This window comes from Zonotrichia leucophrys, chromosome 1 (genome assembly GCF_028769735.1).
Source record: "Zonotrichia leucophrys gambelii isolate GWCS_2022_RI chromosome 1, RI_Zleu_2.0, whole genome shotgun sequence".
Classification (NCBI taxonomy): Eukaryota; Metazoa; Chordata; class Aves; order Passeriformes; family Passerellidae; genus Zonotrichia; species Zonotrichia leucophrys.
Genome location: NC_088169.1, coordinates 65,359,716 through 65,370,611, shown reverse-complemented (window position 1 = coordinate 65,370,611; position 10,896 = coordinate 65,359,716). Strand labels below are relative to the sequence as shown.

The window sequence follows — 10,896 nt, the reverse complement described above, 5'->3', positions numbered from 1 at the left end:
GCGGGGAGCAGCGGCCGCCGGGGCCGTGTGGGAGGGGCGGCGGCCACGTGGCTGCCATGGCAACCGGGCCGGCCCCCGGGAGGCGGGAGCGGCGGCGGGGCCGGGGCTGCCATGGCCGGGACTCTGCTGGCGCTGCTGGCCCTGCTCGGCAGCTCCCAGGTGCGCGGCGGCCGCCCGGGGCTTCGTGCCAGGGCCTCCGGTTAGGGTGGGCAGCGGGGAGGGCACGGCGGGGCCGCTGCGAGGGGCGCGCCCGGGGCGGGGGTTGCGGGCGGCGTCCCGGGACCTGCCCACTCTTGGTGCCTCCCGCGCCGCCTGTGGCTTGAGGGTTCCGGGCGGAGGCTGCGGCACCGGGCGGCTTCGCAGCCCCGCCGAGGTAGTGCCTGCGCGGGGCGGCCCCTTGCAGCAATTCAGGCGGCGTGCTGCGCCCCAGCGGGGAGAAGGGGGTTTGTGGGTCACTGACTTCCCACTGGATACTGTCAGGTGTTCCCTTGCTTGACTGCTCCCGGTTTTCCTTCGTGTCAGCCCGGCCTGTCCGTCCGCAGCTCTGTGCCGTCAGGGTGTCTGTCCCCTGGTCCCGGCAGGGCGAGCGGCACAAGTGTCAGCTGGCCCTGGGCCCTCAGGGTCGCCCGCGTTAATTCTTGGCTCTGTGCTGAGTGCTCTGTTTCAGTGCTTAGCTTCCCCTCTTCTGTTGGAAAAATAGAACAAGAAGGTGGAGAATTATTTTTTTCCGTTATTCCATTTAAAATGTATACATTGACCCGAATCTGACTGTTCCTGGCATTTTACACTTTTCCATTTCCAAGGTGTCGTTTTCATTCTTGACCTGTATTTCTTTTCTTTTTCTTTTTTTCACATCCTGAAGTGGCTACTGAATTTGGTGCATTTAGAACCTTCTGTACTATCTTCCTCATTTAGAACCTTCTGTACTATCTTCCTCATTTTGGAGAGTGATTCACAGATATTAACAGCTCTGCTGTAAGAAATTTCAGGGTGTGTGTTTTGCCTTCTAATTCCAGAGTTCCCCAATCCAAAGGACTTGATTAGCTAGTTCTCAGATTGTTGAAGCTTTCCAAACCCCTGGCTGCAAGCCTGCTTCTATTTATCTGTCTTTAAATTGAGTAAATGAATTTATGATGCTTTTACTTTCACCTGCTGGTTCCTTCGATCCCACCCTCAATGGAATTTAACTACTATATATTTATTTTGTATTCTCAGGTTTTAAAAGCAAAGAACTTCTCTCACTGGAAGGGAGAGCAACAGATGTACAAGCTGGACATAGGCTGGCCTAAAGCTCCAGAATACTTCACTGGTCAAACATTTTGTGTTGCTGTTGACTCTCTCCATGGTTTGGTCTATGTAGGACAAGTGAGTGGAAATACCATATTTCTCTCTGTGTTGTTTTTGTGGTTTTTTGCCTTTAAAACGTCTGGTTAAGCTTAGGATATATATGTGTATGTTTATTTACATATATTTACATATTTTTATATATATGAATAATGATTCTATCAAACTCAGAGAAAATACAAACAGAGATGTCTCTGCTATATCTATTTTTGAAAGCAGTTCTGGCACATTTGTTGTGGGATTTTTTAAAGCATTACATTTCTGTGGTATGAATGCATGATCCAGCTTAACTGAGTTATAGCAGCTGTTCCCTCAGCTGTAAGATAAAATGTGATTCTGGAGCAACTGAATCTTCCATTCTTTGAGGCCTCGTGCCATGAAATCAAAACCACACAGCTCTTTCAACCAGCTAGAGTAACTGGAGGTAAATTATTTCCACTACCCAGGTCCATGTGTGAGTATCTCTAGGCCCTGGATAAGCCATTCTCTCCATGGGATGTGGTGGGAATGTCGTGTAAAGCACAGTATGAATACTTGAGTGCCATGCAGCTGATGAGCACTGTTGCAGTTTCTCACGCCCATTACATTGGGCACACTTTTCAGCAGGAACACAAAATCACAATTCAAGCTGAAGACCAGGATAGCTGCAGCACTTGGCTGCTCTGAAGGCTGGACTCAGTGTGATAAAAAGTGACAGTCTAGACTGACTGGAAGGTTTTTCATAGTAAATTTAAACCCTTATCTCTTTTTCCTTTTCTTGCTGGAAAAAGAGTTCCAGCAAACAATCATATCAGGAGATCCTTTCAGTTTGTGAAACATTGCAAAAACTTCACAAAGAGGAATTTTAAACTATAAAATTAGTTACTTAATATGTTTCCTTTAGAACTTTTATTACCTTTTCAGCGGGGAGACAATGTGCCAAAGGTACTTGTATTCTCAGAAGAAGGCTATTTTCTTCACTCCTGGAATGATACTGTTGAAATGCCTCATGGTATCTTTGTATGGAACACTGAAACAGGAAGTTCAGTATGGCTCACAGATGTTGGAACAGGTATGCATCGTGGTGATATGAGAAATATTCAGTGGGGAAGGAAATGTAATATAAAAAACTCACTTATTTAAGTGTCTCAAGCAATTCTGAGATAGATTTGTTCTTTACTTGCCATGAACCAACTTCCCATGTGCTGCACAAAATAGTCTGAAGTTTCATGAGTTGTGCTGTGTCTGCTTACAGCTGCTGAGCTTGGTCAGCACTCCTCCCTACCACCCAGAAGTATCAGAGAAAAAAGCCTGATAGACATAAGTTTAGCCTGGCTAGATCTAGGTTTAGTGATCCTAATACAGTGGATGAATAGTGTCAGAGCCTGTGGATTTAGTCACCCACTGTCATATAGAATTTTACAATTTATTATAGAATTTTGTATGTTATATGTATTAATATCACTTATCAGATCTTCAGTCTTTGAAGTTTTAATACTTACATTTTGTTTTGTTAAGATGTTTTTGCACTTTCTTTTTTCCTTGATTCAGGGAAATACGGACACACGGTGAAGCAGTATAGCCCTTTGGGTAAACTTTTGCAGGTCTTGGGCACACCTGGTAATGCTGGTTCAAGTTTGATTCCCCTGCAGTTTGATCAACCAGCAGATATCTTTGTGGAGGCGACTGGAGAAATCTATGTTGTGGATGGAGACGGAGGAATGAACAACAGGTTGCTCAAACTATCAGATGGTATGGAAAAAGGAACTCTTGCAGTAAAACTGGATTTTAAATAACATGGCTTGGGAATATTTTTAGGCGAGTACTAGGCAGAACTGTCATTTAGCTTTAGTTTGAAGACCTTATAGAATCAGAACCTGTTTTATTGCTTGCTCCTTCAGGAGAAATCTCCTAGTCATTCATGAGAAGAGGCTGAGAGAGTGGCTTTGTTCAGTGTCCTGGTTACCCCAGGACATTCAGTCTCCAAGAAAGAAAGCTAAGGGGGATTCTTATTGCTGTCTTTAGTCACTAAAAGGAGGCCATAGAGAAGACAGAGGCACATTTGTTTTGAGATATACAGTGAAGAATGAGGAACACAGAGCAAAAGATTCTCTGTGCTCTGTGAAGAGAGGGGTGAATTTCTCTTTGATTTTTGTTGGAAAGCATTCAGAGGAAAGGTGGTTAGATAGTGAATGACAGGGTTGTCCAAAGATGGTTTGCACTCTCCATTCCTGTAGATGCTCAAAACTGATGAGTTATGGGCAATTTGATCTAACTTAAGAGTTGGATTTTTTTATCAAGGCTAGTTCTGCTTTGAGGAGCAGGTTGGACCAGGCAGTGTCTGGAGGACTTTTATACTTGAATTGTTCTGTGATTCTAATTAGCTCACTCATACTCCTCAGTTCAGGCAGTGACTAAAGAGTCCACAGGTGGAATAAGTGGAGGAGATACTGTTTCTCCATTTTCCTATCAAAAAGCAGATACTTTCCTATTACTTAGTTTGCAAAATGGTAAATTGTTAGAAGTGAAAGCTTCAGACTTCCAGGTAACAAGTTTTAAAAATCAATTTAGGAAATAAATGAATAGCATAATTGACCAACTTCTTTTTTTACCTTTTGTATTTTTTTTTAATTCAGGGTTTAACAGAACCTTGGATTATGGCACTTGTATATTACTGACTACATTTTTGTAACCATAATCATGAAACCACTAATAACAATCCAGGCATTACTGTAGTAGTCATGTTTTCTCTGAGATTTATATATTGGGAGTACTGTGTTTAAACAGTTTAGAAATCTCACCTTTTACAAACTACCCAAAGTAACTTTGCAAGAGGTTGACTTAAAAACTGGTTTATTTGTTGTTTTCTCACTGTGATTTTTTTACTTTTATTTTTCATGGTGCTCACTGTTCAGACTACAAAGAGTTATGGCTGACTGGAACAAATGGGAGTGGCATTGGTCAGTTCAAGATTCCTCACAGTGTAACAGTGGATGCTTTTGGACGGGTAAAGAATTGAGGAAATTTTTTAATTTCATCTTCCAACAGACTAGTTTATATGTATTTGAACAAAACAAAACATATTTTTTTGTTTAAGCTGTGTCACTTTATGGGGTTACAGTTTCCAAGCTGAAGTTTCACAGTGCAGATTCTGTGGAAGCAGCTGACTCCAATGTTAACACCAGGATCCTGATCACTTATACTGTCAATGTCCATGCAACAACAGAGTGTTCCTCCTGCAGTTTGTAACAGATTGCCATTGTGAGACTACAGGAGAATTGTGTTCTGTAATAAATAAAAGCGCTTCTGTTTCTTTATGTAGAAGCAGCAGCCTGCTGGGACCATCCTGACCTTGGTTAACAGCTCTTCTCCCATGGGAAAGTGCATACCAAAGGATGGAGTCCAACCATAAATATCTGTGCTTTGATGTAAAACCCAGAAAACTGGACTGTGAATGTGTGGGATGAATGATAAGAGCTAGAAACATTGGCTCTGCTCTTTTTGGTTTTTTGTGGTTTCTTTCTTCTGCTGGCTGGCTGTGTAGTTGATCCTAAAACCTGTTTACAGAAGAAGCATAGAAATACATAGTGTGTTTATTAAAGACGATCCTGCTAGATGACAAAGTGGTGGTCCATTACCCTCAGTTGCTACACTTCAAGGGGCTTTAATTTCATATTTTGAAATTCCAAATAACCTTTAGGTGATAGTGAGGCTCTAGCTAGGTTGTGGACATTATTCTCTTTTACATGCAGCTCAAGGCATTCCAAGAGTCTGCTTCTGCCAGGCATTAATTGTAAGTCTGGCTTTTGGTCTTCTGGTCCTAGAGAGGAGTTATGCAGTCACTTCCTAATCTGTTTCAGGGAAAATGAGATTGCTTCACTGAAACATCACTGGTTGAAGCTAATTCTGCTGATGCAGTCTGATTCAGAATAAGAAGTGTATATAAAATGAATTCTCTGCCAAAACTGGCAGAGTGGGAGAAAAAACAGGAGGAGCATGGTCACTTTGTGCTGCAGAATAACTGTGAGTTTATTCATTCAAAGACAGTGACTGGGATAAGCTATGATTTTACTGCCAACATAGTGTGGATCATCATTTCAAGTAGAGAATTAATTGTTAATTCGTAAGAAATCTAAGACAATGCTTTAATAGTGCTTCATTTAAAAACAGTGATGAAAGGTCTAAGGTTATGTTTATTGCTCCCTTTTTGGTGATACTCCAGAAAAGTCATGAAGTTTACTTACCAGACTTATGACTTGTCATCAGCTAAAACTTCAGTGATTGTTGTACAAAAAATGCCCTCATTGAAACTGTCTAGTGGTATTGCTGGCTTGCAGTGTTTGTGAACCCAGTTAACACAGGCTGGGACAGAGACAAAACTGGTTAGACAAAACCAGCTAAACATGCTCTAAGTGTTTAAATGGCTAAATATTTGTAGTAGTATTAGGCATGTCAGGAGTGTTTGCAGATCATGATCATGAAATGAGACTACCACTGGAAAAAAATGCAGGTGACAGACCTTAAGACAAATCTTCTGAATTTAATAGGTGGAAAGATGTCCTCATTGTGGGGATAAAAATACTACCAAATATGTCATATAGCCACAAAAAAAGAAGAGAAGGTGATGATTTCTCTGTTAAAGTAGTATAAAATAATTTGTGTTTGTTAACTTGTAGGTCAGTTTTGATTTATATCTGGCAATCTGATCTATTGATTTAGTTTTGAATGGCAGGGTATGCATTCTTCCAGGGTACAGTCTTCCATTTTTACTACAGGGAACTTTGCTCTCATAGAAAACAAATGCATTTAATTTGTTCTCTTTGTTGACCATTATTTTTCTTTTTGATAGGTATGGGTTGCAGACAGAGGCAACAAGAGAATCCAAGTTTTTGATAAAGTCACAGGAGAATGGCTTGGGTCTTGGAACGGCTGTTTTTCAGATGATGGACCCTATTCTGTCAGGTACTGTTGAACAGTTCTAGAAGCAACCAATTATATAAATAAGGTGTACTCTTATAAGTGAATTAAAATGTCGATATTTAATGCATGCTGACAAGGAGTTAACCAGTGAAATAAGGTGCTGGGTGTCCTAACATATGCAAAGATCTGCACAGTTGCATCTTGACAGGGAAATCCTGGCTTTATAGCAAGCCCTGTAGATTTTGAGTGCAGGATTGGGAGCTTCACTTGAAAGTCATTATGTTATTAATCTTACTCTGTTGCAGCTTTTACTGGAAGAAAGATTTTCTTGAACAAGTTTTCTGTAGCATAATATGTCTCAATGAGCAGCCACGTAAAGAGCAAGGCTTACAATTTAATTCCCAATGTTACATTGCATTTTGTTTTGGTCGTAGCCTTCAAAATCGTGATTGTTAAAGAGATTTTGTTTGTGTTAAAATGAGGTGTTCAAAAATGTGTTTATCTTTCACAGGTTCACTGCCGATTACAAATACCTGATTGTAGCTCAGCTGAATATCAACCGGTTGGCAATCTTGGCAGCACCTCCAGTTGGCTCCATTGGGGACTGTGCCATAGTCCACAGTGTCCAGCTGGCTGATGAAACCAAACCACACCTGGTGGATGTAGACATGAGGAGTGGAGCAGTCTATGTTGCAGAGATTGGAGCCCAGCAAGTACAAAAATATGTACCCTTAAGCTGATGGTTTCCTGCAACTGCTGTGGCACAAGCTGTGTGACATTTAAGACCTATGACCACATTTCCTTGAGTTCTTTATGGATTGTGTTTCCTTAGACAAGCACAGAACTGCACAAGTGCTCCCAGAACTCTAGAACTAAGAGTCTCTCCTAGCTGTTCTGGAGAAATACTTGGTGTTGAGCTGTTACTTGTTTAAGTAATGATATGGTGGCTTTTACTTTTGTTCCAATTATAAAATGATAAGCATTTTAATTTTATTATATAAAACTTTACAAACACAGCTGTTCATCTTAAATGTATAGAGCCAACTTGGGGCTCTGCTTAGCCTGTGTTTGTTGTTAAATGGTCAGAAATGTCTGAAAGAAGTTCTATAAATTATTTCCTGAGAGAAGAGCACTTCATTTCAATGTTTCTTCACTTTGTTTTCTGAATGGTTGTGCTGATACTGTCCAACAGAGAATATAAGGATGTGTCACAATGTTAAATTAGATGCTGCTGGATATTGGTGTCAGTACTGGCATCAGCCTTAGGTGGTTAATGACATAAGTATTGAAATCTGTTTTCAGCTCTAGCTAAAGCCATAAAGTCTGTAATAAGCTTGAGCTAAATTGATATTAGACACTTCAAACTAAATTAAAAGTATCTCCACAGCAGCCAAGTACTGATTCTTAACTAAATTAGTTCTTAACCTTATTTGATTTATATCAGCATGAGTTTTCAGTTCCATAAGATTTCATAGTAGAACATATTGAGGTTCAAGTTGTGTAAGTTCCTCAAGAAAAACAAATTGCAATTTGCTATGAAAGTTTTAATCAGCAGTAGAGACTGGGAGACATATGATTTTCTTCTGATTTAATTGAAGCTCTGTCAGTTAACAGCAAAGCATCTGTTTTAATTTATTTCCAGAACTCAGACTTCATCAGCTTCATTAATGTGTAGAGTTAAGTTTCTTAAACTATATTATAGCAGATGTCTCTAAGCTCTGTCCTAAAAAATCCTGCTTCTCCATTCCCAGAACAAAGTGGTTCTCCTTTCTTTGCATGTTGCTACAAGAGTTTAAGTTCACTTTATAGCATAGAGGGAACCAGGTATGGGAAAAATGGGATGGGGAAAATGACATGGCAGAAATGAAACTGTATAACTGATTACCATGGTAAAACTGTGGATCCACATTCCGTATTTTCTAGCTCTTGGAAAAATATGAGAGGATTTTTGCTCTTTCCACACATTTATTCTACTGTGTGGATTATTTTAATGGTAATTACCAGCTAAGAGATGTTGTTTTTTTCTACTTTCTTAGAAAGGGAATATGAAAATGGAATTGTAGTGATGGGAAATACCTACTTCAGTGAATATTGTCAAAAGCAAATGCTACTTAATTTGGTAGGTTTCAACCTATGATCAAAACTTGTGAGTCAGCAGATGAAAAAGCTGTTCAGAAAAGTCAGATTCATATTTTCTCTGAAAAGTAATTCAGCTATGGAGCCTGACTGCCTGATTTCAGCACTATGTGAGATTAATGCCCTAAATGTGAAAGCTTTCTTGTTGGCTACATCCACAACAATAAGACTAGATCCTACCTGGGGCTGCCCTCACTCAAGCCTTAAAAGCAGAACTTCAAGGTTATACACTAGCCAATATGGCCCATCACTCATGTGGTCTTGAATGGGAGCTAGTAAGCAATATTTATTTGCTGACAAAGTAGCAGTACTTTCTCTAGACCAATGTGAATATGTCCACACAGTGTGTTGTGTGGCTTTTCTAACTAGTTTTTGACTAGCTCAGGGATCTCTGCTCTATGTGCAATTTAGCTATTTCTTGTCTACACAAGGTGGGCTTATTTTATAAAATTTTACTATAAAATCATGATTTGAGCATATATTGATGTGTAGGGGGTCCAGGCATACCCATCTTTCTTCACTACATCCTCTCCTTATTTATTTTTCCTTTGTCGCATCCATTTGAAAATAGAACTCCAAGCTCTCTGGGAACATGTTTTTGTATTCAGTAAAGCAAAGAAGTGCACTTTTGGATGTTGACAAATAACTTACTTGTACAAGTTTCTGCTTGCTGCATGGATCTGCTCTCAGCTCTTTCTCATGAGCTTTTGGCTCCAAGAAGTGGGGAGCATCCATCCAGTTTTGTGTGGATTTACTGAAATAGATCAAGGTGCCAAAATGTGCCTTGCCACTAGGCATTTGGGTATCTGTGATAACAAGGGTCAAGGGATGCATATTATTAATAATTATGAGATGCTTAGACTCTATTTTATCTGTGTTTATGGCTAGACTGAGAAAATGATTTTGTGCACTAACTTGCTAATTATCTGAATTTTTTCTTGTGTATCGTCTTGAAACCAATTTCTGAAGAAATGCATAGCAGGAGAATTTGATAAAATAAATTGAGAGATTCGCATTAATAAACTCTTGGGTGTTTTATTTCTGTACAAATATAAATACACTCCATTGTAATGGATTGCTCTTCTAAATACAGGGCCTTCAGCACTTAAATAAGGTATTTAATAATTTCTCATAGCAAGATTTGAATGTAATCTAAAACTCCATGTTATCTTTATGCATCACTATTTCTGTGGCCAATCTCTTTTGCATTCTAATTTATGTATCAACACAGAGACATAAATACCTCTCATATGTTTCCCTCTAAGTAATTAGTAAAATGCAAAGATGAGTTACATAAGTGCCAAGTTTAAAAAAAAAGCATTTAAACTGTATACCCTTATGATGCTAATTGGGAAATTAAAAAGAAACTAACAAAACACTTCTTATACCAAATCAGGTTTTATTTTCAGAAAAGATTTACTGAGCAGTCTGTCTTGTTTTTAGAAGACCTGGAAGGATTTTCTATGGATTAGAAATTAGAAATTAGAAATACTTGCACAAGAATAAAAGTAACATACTGCAGTGTTAACTACATAAGAGAGGAACCTAAGGTGATTGCTAAAACCATCCAGAAATCTAATTTCAGGTAATCAGTGCCAGCTTTTAGGTGTGAACAGTAATCACTGGAGTATTCAACTAATGGAAATAAAAATACCCTCTATTTTAATTTCTCCGATTTTGCAGGCCTTTTTTTTTTTTGGGTAAGTATCCAGGTTGTTAACTGGATGTGTTTCCAGGAGGTACAGACCAGATCACATAGGCCTCTCTCTGCACAGAATTGTATAATGGTTTGGGCTGGAAAAGACCTTCAAGGTAATCTGGTTCCAGCCCCTCTGCCATGGGCAGGGAACTTTGCACTATATCAGGTGGCTCAGATGTCCAACCACACCTTGAGCACTTCCAGAGATGGAGCATCCACAACTTGATTGGCAAACCTGTGACAGTGCCCCATTATTCATGATTGATTTGTGATGCTCAACAGCCTTTTTTTGTGTGTGTGTTCTCACAGTCAGAAATGTATTACCTATATTTGGCCAAAACAGAAAAAGCCTGAGTGAGGTTTGTGCTATGCAAGATCAGGTCAGTGAGCCTGAGCACCTCAATAAAAGCTGAAGGGGCGGGTACAAAAGTATGTTTGTGGGTCTGTTCGTTGCTGGGAGTTCACTGCCTCTGTGGGTAAGTTCTCTGCCTTTCAGAGGTTATTAACCTTTTAGAAGCATCAGTAGTCACTTATCTCAGTTAGCACTTACTTTCCTAACAATTTGTATCCCGAGAAGCCTTCTCAAGCGATCCATCAGCCATAAGTGTGTTTGCAGTCACTCAGATTGCGTGTACCCAACGTAAGAGGGCACCAAACCCCTGCTGGTGCTTGGGGCACTCCGTGTGAGGACAGACCTAACAGCTGGTGCTTCCTGAACGCTTTCAGTAAGTCAGCAAGGATAACGAAGTGCTCCAGACTTCCTTTCTCTTTTCAAAATAGACTGCTTGAAGCATAAGCTGATCATAGAATCATAGTAA

The 10,896-nt window shown here is 40.0% G+C and overlaps 1 protein-coding gene across 3 annotated transcripts; it reads left to right on the top strand.

The window, feature by feature from the left end:
• Positions 1–64: 64 nt before the first annotated feature.
• On the top strand, positions 65–9,402 carry NHLRC3 (NHL repeat containing 3). Of its 3 annotated transcripts, none has more exons than XM_064715551.1 (7): positions 65–159; positions 1,216–1,365; positions 2,248–2,395; positions 2,875–3,075; positions 4,239–4,330; positions 6,173–6,285; positions 6,755–9,402. In XM_064715551.1, the coding sequence occupies exons 1-7, from the start codon at positions 112–114 to the stop codon at positions 6,981–6,983; spliced, it is 981 nt and encodes a 326-aa protein (XP_064571621.1). In that variant the 5' UTR covers positions 65–111; the 3' UTR covers positions 6,984–9,402. The 3 variants fall into 3 exon arrangements, with proteins under 3 accessions (XP_064571621.1, XP_064571632.1, XP_064571641.1); XM_064715562.1 differs by lacking the exon at positions 65–159 and adding an exon at positions 322–373; XM_064715571.1 differs by lacking the exon at positions 65–159 and adding an exon at positions 686–709.
• Positions 9,403–10,896: the final 1,494 nt, after the last annotated feature.